General features: G+C 29.8%; 1 protein-coding gene across 4 annotated transcripts in view; it reads left to right on the forward strand.

The window, feature by feature from the left end:
- LOC142323147 (homeobox protein PKNOX2-like) overlaps window positions 1-14,857 on the forward strand; it is a 67,394-nt gene that overhangs the window by 15,730 nt on the left and 36,807 nt on the right. For all 4 annotated transcript variants that reach the window (XM_075362414.1, XM_075362415.1, XM_075362413.1 and 1 more), the window contains 2 exons: window positions 558-791; window positions 13,217-13,421. In XM_075362414.1, coding sequence (XP_075218529.1) covers window positions 558-791; window positions 13,217-13,421 — 439 coding nt within the window. The remainder of the gene's footprint in view (window positions 1-557; window positions 792-13,216; window positions 13,422-14,857) is intronic.

Raw genomic sequence — 14,857 nt, forward strand, 5'->3', positions numbered from 1 at the left:
TTGTAAACTGCTGTTTTCTTCATTGCCAATTCTCTGTGCTTGTTCAAGCAGTTTTAATGTTTCAGAGTGATTTTTTTTTAATAATTAATCTGTGAGTTCAGTCACTTTCATTGCGATGTATTTGATATCAAACAAACAGCTTCAGTGTTGTTATATCCAAAACAGGAAACATGTAATATGGCTATATCGTAACATCATAAGTGGTGTCAAGATAAAAGACCAAAAATTTCCTTATTGTGATTGTTATTTTAAACTACATGAGAGAACAACTTTTTGAACCCGTGTGTGTGTAACAGGTATTATTACTTTTATCTTCATCTTTGTATATTCTTAAGCTAATTAAGCATATCTCTATTACATTACGTTGCACAATACAGAACACAGTATAGTACATGTTCAGCATATTATACAGTGCAGTTTATTGTATGATGATTTAGAGTAAATCTTTGGTCGGTTACTTTTAAGAATATATAAAGATAATATTAATAACAATATTGTGTAGTGTTTTTTTACATGTTTACTTCATATATGGTAATTTCTCTTGATTTATTTTACAGATGATTAAAGCCATTCAAGTTCTTCGTATCCATCTTCTTGAATTAGAAAAAGTTCAAGAATTATGTAAAGACTTTTGCAACCGGTATATCACATGCTTAAAGGGAAAGATGCAGAGTGAGAATCTTTTACGTTCAGATTATGCAACAGGTTATGTAGAAAACAATAATAATAATAACAGTAGTCATTCCAGTGATAGCAACAGTCCTACAGTCTTCAATGCCCATAATATGCAGGTCAGTGTTTTGTATTGTTAATCTGATAATATACTAGGTAGATGATGTACAACCTCCTGTTCAAGGATTGAACTCAATATAGCAAGTTAATTTTTATTACAATTATAATTTAAATTATGAGCAATGTATTTAAGAAATCAGCTCTAAAAATTTGACTGTGTTGTGGATAAAACATTCACTAATTATCTTTTTTTTATTTATTAAAATTTTTGTTGTTTATAATACGGTATCATGTTTTATTTGTATAAGTTATGAATATTTATGCCCAGTGTTCTTTTTTCTTACATCCTGCAATTTACACTGTCGGTAATAATTAAGTTACTAGTTAGATATTAATTAAAATCATATTTAGAGTTAAATGTTCATTTGACTAGTTATCTATTGCTTGACTTGAAAAAAAAAATAGATTGCTACAGAAATATGAACTGAATAACATGATAAAAGACCTGAAATGTAACCAAGAATTAGTGTCAGAAAATTTGCTAAACATTAGGTAAAATTATACACTGTCATATATCATTATTATTTTTAAATTTATTTTTATTACTATTTCATTTACAAACTAAGATTGATCATAAATGATGTGATAAATTTAGTCAGTATATAGAGTATGGTAATTAAGTAATGAAGGTTAGTATTGGTGTTGTGTATTCTATGCAGTGTTTAAGTAAATGAAAACTGTTAATAAATCAAGTTTTTTTAGTTGACTTATTGTCCTATCTCAAATTGTTAAGGGATATCTGAATTGTCATTTTACTGTCGGATGAAAGTTGTTAATTTGCGAGATAGGATTTTTTTTTTAAGTACATTATTATTTGGACTTTCAGATGGGGTTGTAATATATCATCAGCCTTCTCATCCTGTTTATTTAAACTTACATTAAGAGAGCTGTTATCGGTGGAAAAAATGAGCAAATAGGTATGATTTTTTGTTACTATGTGCTACATCTATTATGGTTTTTCTTTTTATCTTTGTAAAGAAGGTAAAAATAGCTGAAATTTTGCTGCCTTATGGGAATTTTATTGTTAAATTCACCTTGCTAGCAGAATGAGTGATGTTTTCTTTTAGTTTATGCCTTTGCACAAAAAAAAAATTTGCGAAATTATCTTTAAAACTAAAAGTAGTTTCAATATGACAAACTAAAAAAGAATTTTATTGAAAAATAAATAAGTATTATGGATATAATTAGTTTTACAAAATACAGTGCAATTGATAAAATCAGTTTATACTATTATTTTAAGAAATAGAGTTTATTTATTTATTAGCATTATTTATATGAATGAACTACAATATTTTGTTGAATATTGTAGTACATTCGATAAAAATCTTTGTTGGTATCAATTTGCTTTTGTTAAACTGTATTATTTATGGTGTGTTAGTTTTTTGGAGTATTTTAGGATATTTTTAAGTATCAGCAGTAATTCATATTTTTAAAAAAATTGGCTGTAGTGATTTTATATTTATATATCCTTGTCTTAATTACATATTGGTAGCACTATATGTTGTTGTCAGTTTATTTTTGTAATTTCTACTATAGAAGAAGAAATAAAAAATTGTTTTTATTTTATTTTTCTCTAACATTACTAAAACAAAAATTTTCTGATATTTAAGGCATGTATATTCATAATAAAAGGCAACATTTTTAGAAGGGATGTATGGCGATTTACCCATCACATTCTAGCAGGTACTGTACTTTTATAGTGAACTGATCAGCTGGATGTATATTTATTTTATTTCTTTCATCAATCAGTTCACATATTCTAGATTCAAATGATACCAATCTTTCTGTGAAATATTACATGACGGCAGATATATTACAAAAAAGGTGTTATAAAAAAAAATAATCAAGTTGAAATTTTGATGAACAAGTAGATAAGATTTAAAATTTTTGTTTACTGTTTTTGTTTAGCTAATGTTTAAAATTTATAATCCATAAAACCATGACCTCCTTTTCATGACAGATATAATTCAGCTTAAGGATGTTAAATAAGCATTACTTATTGGTTTTACAACAATAAATAGCAGATTCCACCAATTTATTTAAATTGTGATATTTGTTTTCTTTTTTTTTTGAGAAAGGTACAATATTGAAAACATAAGTGCGAGTTTTCTAGGTAGCCATTTTAATGTATTTATAACCAATATGCTATTAATAAGCTTTTTTATGTTTTAAGTATAGAAAACTGAAATAGGAAAAAATGTTTGCAGTTTTCTCCAGAATTCTCAGGTCAAGTAGTACTGTTCTTTTTTTTTTCTTTCAGAAATCATAATAATCATATAAAAACAACAAAAAAAAATTGATAAAGTATTGTATGACTTTTCTGGCTACACCTGGTCAAGTCATACAATATTCATTCTAAAATATTTTTTGTTAAGTTAAGTCCGGGGTTTATAATTTTTTTTAAATTGTAGAGATTTCTTGATGTGTGTGTGTGTGTGTGTGTATATATATATATATATATATATATATATATAGTATATACAGTATATATAAAGTATAAACTTTCAAAAAATTCTTGAAAAGTATTTAAACAAAAATTTAATGTACGTAACAAATTTGCCACAGTAAAGATTTTTCTCAAGTGCCTCTGAAGAAAATTGAAATTGGTTTTTTCATGATATCCCCTAACTCCTGAAAAAATTAAAAACAAAAATTAATATGATGAATGCCCCATATATAGAATTGTTTGAGCCATTTTTGAAGAAATTTGGTTTGTCATTCCAGATATAAGTCTAAAAGCAGTGTGATACATTCTTAAGCACATACATACATACATATTTTTTTTTTGACTGGTTGAACTAGCTGGACCCTAAAACATAAAGATTTACAAAAAACTTTAAACTCCATTCTTGACACGAACGCCATACTTTCCCCTTTAATATTGCTATTCTAGCTGTATCTGCTGGGAAAGTAAAAATTCATTAATTGCTGATAATCACTCATTTATTATTTAATTTAGCAACTCATTACCTAATTAAAAATTTAACTATTCATTCAAGAAAATTCTAATCAAAATTAGCATAATTTGATTTTTTTTGAACTGATTTAATAATATTACCTGATAAGAGTTGAGATTGTATGAATTGCCAACCTAAACTAAATCAGACTTCTTACTCTTCATTTTGGTAAAGAATAGTTTAACTTAAAATTATGGTATTTAGTTACCACTTGAACTTTTTACGTGTTTTATTTTAACTTGTAATGTCTTTTTTTATATTTGTCCTCAGATCTTGCATCGTTAATTTAACATAGTTCCTGACATTGCCGGTTGATGAATTTTGCAGTTACTAAGGTTGGGTGATAATACAATATTCAACCATTACTTTTGCAGATATTCTCCTGTATGGGGATAAATTTGTATATAAGCAACAGAAAAAAGTTTTGTTAATTTACAATTGTATTTCAGTAATCAAAAACTTCACTATTTCATTACTTCGTATAGAAAATGTTTGATTGAAAATTTGTTTAATATTTTATAAATATACTAGCTAATACTCTGCTTCTGTAGCAATGCCAATCAAAGAAAGAAAGTGTTTTTGTTCTGTTTATTGAAGTGCTTTTGGATAAACAATATTTTTTGTTTATCCGTTTGGTGCATACACGAATAAATCAGAAGGTTTTCCAACATGTGAGCAGGCCACATACAGCTGCCATGTGCAAAGCATGGATTTTCCATAAATTTAGTCCATACCCCTTTAGCGATTGTTGCTGTACTTTGTTGATGGTCATTACAAATGCGAGTCGCACTGGAAACATGCCTGGCAAATCAAGTAAATTCAAGAACTCAGGTGGATAATTGACAACTTTGTCTTGATTAATTACAGTATCGATAGACTTATACGTTATTGCTTCGCTTGGTATTTTGTTTTGAGTGCTGCAAAAAAAAATTGATGGCATTGACATCATTATTTTTGGCTGCTAATATAGCATGCACCGAGCCAGTGATGATTTTTATAATTCTGTGATATTTGGTGGAAAAACTTTGTGAATCAATTCGTCTGTGGTTGCTGTGATTTTATAGAAGTTTGTTGGCAGTGTGATACATTTTGTCGATTCATTGACTGTCATTTTCCCATTCCCAATATCCAACAGCTGTTTTTCGAAACGTTCAGCGGATGCATCATGTTGTTGTAGGGCATATTGATCTTCAAAGACAGTTTTTGTACATGTTGCCATAAAACTGATGATTTCAGACATGCATTAAGTTCATCAGTGGGTGTTGAATGTGGAATAACTGGTAGAGTTTGTCGAAAATCGCCTGCCAATAAAATAGTGCACTACCAATGTGCTGTTCATTTCATTTCCTCTCAAATCCGTTAGTGTTTGATGAAGCATTTCTAATGCTCTTTTGTGCACCATCGTACATTCATCCCATATAATGAGTTGACATAATTTGAGTAATTTCCCCATTCCAGAATTTTTGTTGATATTGCATGTTGGTGTCTCAGTGATTTGCATATGCAATGGCAATTTTAATGCTGAAAGTGCTGTTTGGTCACCATCCAGAGTTGCCACAATTCCAGATGATGCGATTGCCATGCCAGTGCAATCTTTTTTCATGATCATATGGTTGCCAAAATAAGTGAAATGAGAAAAGTTTTGCTGTGTCTCCGGGTGCATCTAAGAAATACAATCTGCCGTTTTGGCTTGTAATTATATGCATAATTTTGTCATATGCTATGTGTTGTTCTGGAACCAATTTCTGAAGAGTCGTTTGAACAAATGTACCCAATTCATTGAGATCGAAGTGTGTTTCTTGTTGCAAATCATGATCGAGAAGATCGTTTGCTGATCAATTCAGGGCAGCCATTTCCAATTGTACCAGTGCTTTGTTAGCAATTGCCAAACATATGTCCTCAATTGAAACCAATGCCTCATTATATACATTTGGTGTGAATTGAATGTCTGGATTTTGAGTCATTGCACATAAATGATGTAGGATGTCTTCAGTCATGTAGTCTTTGTATTTTTACCAAAGATATTTTGGATTGAATGGGAACACATTGTCATTTTTATTGCAAATAATATGCGTATTTGCTGTGGTTGAGTTGTATTCGATGCTTCATCTGTTGAATTGTCCGAATGTGCATCGTTTTCAAGATTTAATTTTTGGAAAACTTCACGATAAGTTGCACTTACTTGATTGTTTACTGTTCACAACTCTTGGAAGGATGTCACTCCACATACATTGATTAACAGTAATTGCACATAAAAGCATTCTGCATTATTTGGGTAAACAGTGTACAGATGGCCTAATGTCGATCATAAATTGAGATGTCCTTCAACTGCTTTATCTTGTTTGCGACATTGAAACTTTTTCACTGATGCATTCCATGTGTAGTATGTTGGCGCTTAAGAGTAAAATAGTGTCTTTGCAAACATGTCATCCATGCACAATGAGAATAATGCAGTTAACGTTGTTGGCGGTGAAGTACATGCATTGTCCATTTTCAAAGTGCACTGCCAAATCAATAACTATTTGATGTCATTCATGGATAGGAAATGATAAAGTGCACCATATTGCTTCATTGCTACTGATGTAGTGTACCAGTTGATATTGGTCGATTTCATCGATAGATGCAATTGCATTTCCCACTCCAAAAACTGCCGTATCGCTTCCTTTGTTGCATATTTGCAAATGTACTTGATTGATTTCACTGAATTGCAATACTCGACATTGATGTGTGCTTTGTGTGTTTTTGAGAGTAACTGTGAACAGTACAACCCAACGATTATTGACTTTAACATCATTTTTTTTATACTTGTAAAGTGATGGATTTGCCACTATCTTCAATTGATCGTCAATGATAGAGTGGATATCTGTCATTGCTAGTAATAATCTTGGCAAGTAAGTCTCTTGGGTATTTTTTCAGCATTTCCCATCAGACATGCATGGTGAATTGTTGAGTAAGCCAATTGGACTATGAATCGTGTTTTTGGTGACTACTTTAAATAAGTCTGGATCATTGTTGACATCTGGTATTTCTGCTGAGATGCCTTCATCAGTTTAATTTGGTGTGATTTTTTCAATCAACCAAATCAAAATGTGTGCATGTGGCAATTCTCTTTTTTCCATTCAGTGGAATACATCCAACAGTGTGTCGCAAATTTGTTAAAACAGTTTTTATTTTTTACACTTTATTCACTTTTTAGAATCTTTGATCTTGTAATCCATATATATAATATTATTGCATTAATTAATTATATATTCGTAATAATCACATCTAGAGTCTTTAAAGGATGGAACAAAACTGACCCAAAATAGGGCATTAGACATATTTCAATAATAAAAAAGTGAGAATTTATAAAGCGTAACAAAAAAAAGGTGAGAGCTTTTATTTTAATATTTAAAAGTCCTTCTTTAATAAAATTTAAAGTTCCTACTTCTAATAAAAAAAGAGCAAATGAAACCTGAATCTTAACACTTTTTCACAGTCCTATTTCTGACCACTTAATATACAAATTTGTTAAACACTTGATTTTTTTTATTTATTTTTTACACTTTATTCACTAATACACTTTCACAGTCCTTTTTCTGCCACTTAAAGAAAAGTCTCAGAGTTTAGGTACTTTTGCCTGCAAGATCTTCAGGTTTTTTCTTTTTGCTTAGGTACTTGTTGCTTGCAACATCTTCTGAACGAATTTAAAAATTTTTAATATTGTAATATGTAATATGTATTTTCCTAAATATCTCGACCCCAGTGCCATGTAGCGAGTCCAGACTAATTCAGAAACCGTCGCAGATGGGTGCACAACTCACCAAAGTTTCATCGAAATCAGATGAATGCGATGATATTACCATTTTCCCTTTCTCCCTTTTATCTGTGCGTAAATCAGTCCAGTAGTGTTTTAGTCTATAGCAGGCACACATACAAACAATGCCTTTTATATATATATATATATAAAAGAAAAAAGTTTGTTTGTATATTTGTTTGTCTCGTAAATATCTCGGCACTGGTGCCACCTAGCAGGTATAGTTTTTGCAAAAATCTTTCTTTTCACATAACTAAAATATATTCTGAATATGAGCCAAATCGGACTATAAATGCAAGTTTTACAAATATCTCAACCCCACTTCATTTAGAGGGTCTACTTTTTGCAGAAGTATTTCTTTCCATGTAAGTAACCATATTCTGAATATGAGCCAAATCGGACTGTAAATACAATTTTTCAAAATATCTCATCCACAGCGCCATCTAGCAAATCCAAACTAATTCAAAAACCTTCACGGGCATGCGTACAACTCACCAAAGATTCATTGCAATTGGATGAATGGTATAGGAACGCATACAGGACAAAGAGACAAACAAACAAACATCCATTTTTACAAGGTGTGTTCAAAAAGTAACGAGAATTTTTGTTTTTTGGAAAGAATTTTATTTATTCATCTACATTAATATTATCCCCTTCAAAATGGTTCCTCATTATAATATTACACACTTATGCCAGCGGTTTTTCCAACCTTGAAACACTTCTGAAACTCGATCTTTGGAATAGTGTTTAGCTCTTTCAGTGATTCGCTTTTAATCTCATCTATGCTTGTAAAACGACAGCCCTTTAAAGTTCTCTTTATTTTTGGGAATAGAAAATCGTTACATGAGACCATGTCTGGTGAATGTGGTGGCTGGGATATCATTACAGGGTTGTTTTTGGCAAAAAATTGACGAAAAGCAATGAAGCGTGAGCAAGCTCATTATCGTGGTGTAAAAGCCATGAATTGTTTCGTCACAAATTCGGGTGTTTTTTTCGGATTGCTTCATGCAAACAGTGTTGAACTTGTAGATAATACTCCTTATTGATCATTTGACTTTGTGGCAAGAACTCGTGTGCACTATGCCATTAAAATCGAAGAACACGGTGAGTATAACGTTCACATTTGACCATCCTTGTCAAGCTTTTTTCAGTGTTGGTGATCCAGAATGCTTCCACTGGAATGATTGATCCTTAGTTTTGATATCATATCCGTAAACCCATATTTCATTACTTGTTATGACACATTTCAGTAGTTTTGCATCATTGTTGACTTCATTTAGCGACTCCTGAGCCACTTCCATTCGCTGCTGTTTTTGTTCGAAATTCAACAATTTTGGAACAAATTTTGCTGTTTCATACCCAAAACATCCGAAAAAATTTCATGGCGTGAGCCAGTTGATATCCCAACATCATCAGCAACTTCTCTGATTGTGATTCGGTGATCATTCATAATCATTTCTTTCACTTATTCCAAGTTTTCAACGGTTGTTGATGTGCTGGGGCATCTGGGGCGCTCGTTATCTTCAACATCTTCACAACCTTCTTGGAAACACTTATACCACTCGTAAACCCTTGATTTACTCATAGCAGCAATATTTAAGATTTTTAAAACAGTGCTACACTTTATTCCATTCTTATAGCAAAATTTAATACAAATTCTCTGATCCATTATTTATACAAAATAAAGAAAACCCGATCGTACCAAAACACATGTTACCCTTTTGACAGATGACAACAGACTAAACATCCAATATGGCTAAAAATGTACAGATACTTTCAGACACGTTTACCAATACAACAACAAAATAATCCTGAGAATTGGACTAATACAACCTGCGAAATTTCAAAGTTCTTCTTACTTTTTGAGTACTTGTGTGAGTATATATGTGTGTGTGTGTGTGTGTGTACATATATTATATATATTTAAGATTAGAAATTTCAATATATGATGTTATCTTTTGAAATCCAAATTAACCTACTAATTAAACTCATGCAATGTATTATAATTTGATTAAAGTACGACTAAAAAGTATAAAGCAAGATTTAAATTTTTTTCTAAAATCTTTATAATATTATTTTCTATTTAGATTTATGACACAGGTAATTGAAGTGATAGAATTGTTTATTATTTTGTTTTTTTTTTTAATTTGTTGTGCTTTATATCTTACATGAAATATAAGTTGCTGGCTGTATTTATCTCTCTGGTGTATATAGCCTAACTTAGCAAAAATAAAAATTATGTATATTAATATAAACAAGCCATTGAATTTACTAGTTTATATTAATTCAGTTCTTTTATTTGTTATTACTATTACTAATACTCTTCTTAACTAACCTAACCTTTTTTGCTTATCTAAACTAACCTGTCTTGTTTGTTCAAATGGTGGCTATTTATTAGTTTATAACACCCAGTTCCATTTTTGTTATTTAAGTACCTGTACTTAATTATAACTGCTGAATAAAAGAGTTAAACAAAAATTGTGTGCTTCATGATTTTCTTATAATTTCAGGCCTGCAAGTGTTGATGAACAGGCCAGCAGTATCATATTAACTGTTTGTAGAATATGATGTATACAAGGCGAACAGTAAATACTGTATACTTAAACATTTTTTGAATTGCGGTATAATTTTTGAATAGGTTTAACAAAACTTTTCCTGTTGTGAGAATTTTGTCAAGCCATTATCAGCTTCCTTTGTAATGTACTTATGTTATACTCTGTTAACAAAATTAATACTGTAAATAAAATATACTGACAAGTCTTGTGTGCTGTGTGGCATATTAACGAATGTTGACTATTTTAAGTAGTTTCAGTTTAATTTTATTGTATACAACTTTAGTGGTACATATCAGTTTGTCTTTTATTATAGAAGCTTACCAGCTTCAAAACAATGATAATTACTTTAAATTATTTTCATTATAAAATTGTGTAAAAGGTAAATTTAATATAACCTACTCGTAAGTATCACGTATATGTTGAGTTTATTTATATGATTATGATATACTTTGATGTTATATGATTATACAATATTTATTTTGGAGTCAAATGATGGAGTATATATTTTGGCTGGTTTGGTGTATAGGCTTGACTTTAAACTAAGCATAAAATAAAAATCATAATCATTGCCATTTCTATATTATTTAATTTCTAAAAACTGTCATCTGTTCTTTTTTAGGCTGATCTGATCATCCTCTTCCTCTACCTTCCCCCTTTCTACACACGTCATTCCTTCTTTCTTAGTTAGGTACCACTGTTATGTTATCCTTATGTGGCTCCATTGTTGCACCTTTTAGTTACCAGGAACAGCTGCTTCTTTATTTGGTTTCAGTAAGATGGCCCATGGAATGGTCCAAGGACTGTTTCTTTTGCCCTGGGATTTTATAAAAAAAAAAAAAAAAAAAAAAAAAAAAAAAACAGTACTAAATAAATTATTATTTCTTAGATTAAAGTAGGTCTCTTACTACCACTAATTCCAGTCTCTTACTATTGCTAATTCTAGTCTATGAGTCCTGGATTATTCCAAGAAACGTTCTATAAAATGCGTTAGAGTAAAAAATTTGACTCTAGATGTTAAAGAAGACTGTGTACTTTTTCATCTTCAGCAAATCTGAAGTCTTTTAATGCACAAATTGTTGCTTAGTTTTTGATGATGTTAAAATATCAGTGTCATCACACATTTGACAACCTTTTCAAGTAAGTCTGCTGGTTTACTGTTCTATTCGTTTTGGGATATTAGAGGACAACTATCCTTCCATCTTTCCTTTTGTTCCACTATGAGGGCCTTTGGCACCATTTCTTTGCATACGTTGTAATATTCAAACTGTTCCTTTCTATATTTCCATTTCATTAATTTACTGGGTGTTATCATCTATTTTCAGAGTGATTGACCATTAACAGATGAGAACTTTTTTTGGCTTTATAAAATCTAATATGTTATTAAAAAACAACTGAACACTGTAGACTACTGTTCTTATAAACTTCTTGCCACATTTGAATCATTCCATTGAACATTTTTTGTAAAGACCATTATAACATGCAAATCATTTATTTAATTTAGTATGTTAAAACAAGTCATATGCAAATTTATTAAAATTGCTGATTAAAAATATCTCCACCAACTTCCAATTAGATGAATATAACTAGTGCAGTCTAATAGCCAAATCTCATTCTGTCCTTTTAATTTGATGGTAGTGATGTTGACTAGGTATTGGTTGTACTCTTTTGAATGAAATTATGGTCCTAAAGTATATGAATGTTGAATGAACATATCATTATAAACTGACATCACTGGATGCATATGAAGTTTGGGAAATGAAATTTCTAATTATTCCTTGATGTGTAGAAAAAAATTATTGATTTAAGCTATTAACTGCCTAGATATAGTGGTGTGAAACAAAACTTATTTCCATTATACCATGAGTGAGTAGACATGCTACATGCAAGTCAACATTTTTTGCTATGAAATATAAAACATTTGTATCATTTTTTTTTAATGCAGTATATAACATTTTTCTGAATAAAAGGAGGGATTTTTTCCTTGTTTTTAACATGCTCTCAACTACACTGCTTTTACTATTTTAAATAACAATAAACAAACAACAATTAACTTAACTTAATCTGTTGTTCAATTTATGTGTTTTTTTAGAGAAGTTTTTCTAAAGCTTCTGTATATATATATAAAACACATTTTTTGAAAAATGGTATTTGAGAAAAGTTATTTTATGGAGATGATTACCAAGAATAACCGATTAAAATTAAATCTGAAAAATTATATTGTTTTCTAGTCTTGGCTGGTCTGATATTATTAGCCTTATTTTTTATTGACAGTTACTGGGTTAACTGGATATAAAATAGCTTATTTATGTAGTATGATGATCGTAATCGATTGGTTTTTTTTCTAAAAGGTTTTGTGAACTGTAAAATTTATGTAAATATATATTTATTAATATATTATTTATATATTTATTAAAATAATGAATCTAATTTACATATTGATATAATTTAATTCTGAATCAGGCCCTGTGGTGATGATTTCCTGATTTGTTCCATAAGATCAGTTAAAAATTTTTATTTAAAAGTTAGTTACTTATGACATTTTTACTTTATTCACTAAAATTCATACAGAAGTTTGTTTCTTTAGGCTAATTTACATTTTAGCTAGTAAACTTACCTGTTAATATTGGCAGTAACTTATTCCCTTAGGATAAATACAAAATTTTCTAGATCAAATTTTGGATTTGACCGTACAGAGACCTTTTACCTTTAAGAATGTTCTACTAAAAGTTCATTTCCCACAGAATTCAGAAAACTGTTTTGATGGAATTACCCATTCTTATATTGATTGTGTTTAGTAATCAGTATTGTAACTTTTTATTTCCTTTTTTGTAATAGTCATTTCCAACATTGCTGTTTGTAGTGTTTATTAGTACTGAAGTGAAATGATAGTAATAAAAACTACTGACTTTTTTTATTGTATATGATTTTAACAGTTTCTTTTAATAGTGATATTTTATGATATTTATGTTTATCCTATGATTTTTTTTAGAACCTATTTTATTTGACAGTAAATAATAAAGGAAGCCTCATTTGTTGAAAGTCAAAGGACTTGAATATAAATAATCTTTAATGGAAACATCTATAATAAATTTAAGAGAGTTTATTGATTAACACAGGTGGTGTCTCCAACAGGGTATGAAGGAGGACTATTAACAGCTACGATGGTCGAAATGCCTCCGCACTATTCCCCGGCTGTCTCCTCACCTCCTGACAACACCAGCCTCTCTCAGTCCTCACCTGGTATCGTCCATGGAAGCACTCCTCTCTCCCAGATTGGCGCTAATCCATGTCCACCTCCAAGTGATATGAGTCTTTTACAAGGTAATTATGCAGTGAATTATTAAGATTGTAATATGAAAAAAGGATGTGAAGTAATGATAAACAAATAATAATTAATAAACAAATGTTGGTATATCTCTTTAAATCAAATAGTACTGGGTGGAGTTCCCATTTTTGTTTCTAACAATTTACTTCAGCATTTTTTGGTCATGAATTTACCTGATAATGTCTTTTAAAAAAAACCTATGTGAATAATACAATGTCCTGTTAGCAAAATCATGCAACTGATATCCTGAAGAAGAATTTTCTATTTATATATTATGATTTTGTTACAGTGTTGGTCATGAGGGAAGGAGCTAAACCTGCATAGAATAATTGTGTACTAGTATAGAATTTACTCTATTATACTACCTTATATCTGCCTTGATTTTTCATCAATTTGGTCTATATCAAGAATGCAATTTCTCTTCCTATTGTTCACATTAAATTCCAAAAAAACATTTGACTTTGATTAATCCTATTTCACTTTGTTCAACTTAACTGAATATATTTTTATTTTTCCGTATCAATTCTTTACTAATATAGAATTGCACAGTGACCTAAAACTAAAAAGAAGTGTATTAATTTATTAAAATGTAACTTCATTTTATTTTAAATACCACAATGAACTAATATATCGAATGAAATTAAAAATAAATTTTGGAACATGTGATAAACATTACACGTGATCAGTTATGATAAAATTATATGATAAGATAACTGAGTGATTATGTGTTACTGTGTATCTATATTTATATTATTATGTAAAGACAAAGAGGGATTTTGTTTGTTTGGGATCAACAAAAAAAAAAAAAAACTACTCGATCAACCACAACCAATTTTTTACCCATGTTTCTTGGCATAATTGAGAAGGTTTTTACATATATTTCATCTTGAAAAAAAAAAATGTGTGTAGTAGTAGAGATTTAGTGGTTGAAGCACAAACTTTAATGAATTGTGAACTGTGAGTCTCTTATCACTGTGTAAGCTGGGTTTGAACTGAATGATTTGAATCAATTGAAGAAATAATGTCACATAAAGAATTAAATTTACGTTAAAAAAAATCTATACTATTATATAAAGAAGAAGAATGGTTTTGTTTGTTCGTGAGAAACAAAAAAACTACTCGATCAGTCGCAACCAAATTTTACTCATGTTTTTTGTCATAACTGAGAAGGTTTTTAGATGTATTTCATCTCAAAAAATCTCAAAGAAACAACCGATTGATTGCTTTTAAATTTTCAGTATCAATTCATATCATACCATGGAAGGTTTCAAGCTACAGACTGAGGCCCTAACTCCTTTGAAGGTTAAAATATTAAAAATATTCATTATTTCTTAACCCCCAAAGAGGGTGAAGTTGTAAATTAAAGATATTCATTAAGGGAAAAAATTAATCCTTTTAATTCATTATTATATTTCTGCCTCCATGGCAAAGA

This window comes from Lycorma delicatula, chromosome 4 (genome assembly GCF_047948215.1).
Source record: "Lycorma delicatula isolate Av1 chromosome 4, ASM4794821v1, whole genome shotgun sequence".
In the NCBI taxonomy this organism is placed as follows: Eukaryota; Metazoa; Arthropoda; class Insecta; order Hemiptera; family Fulgoridae; genus Lycorma; species Lycorma delicatula.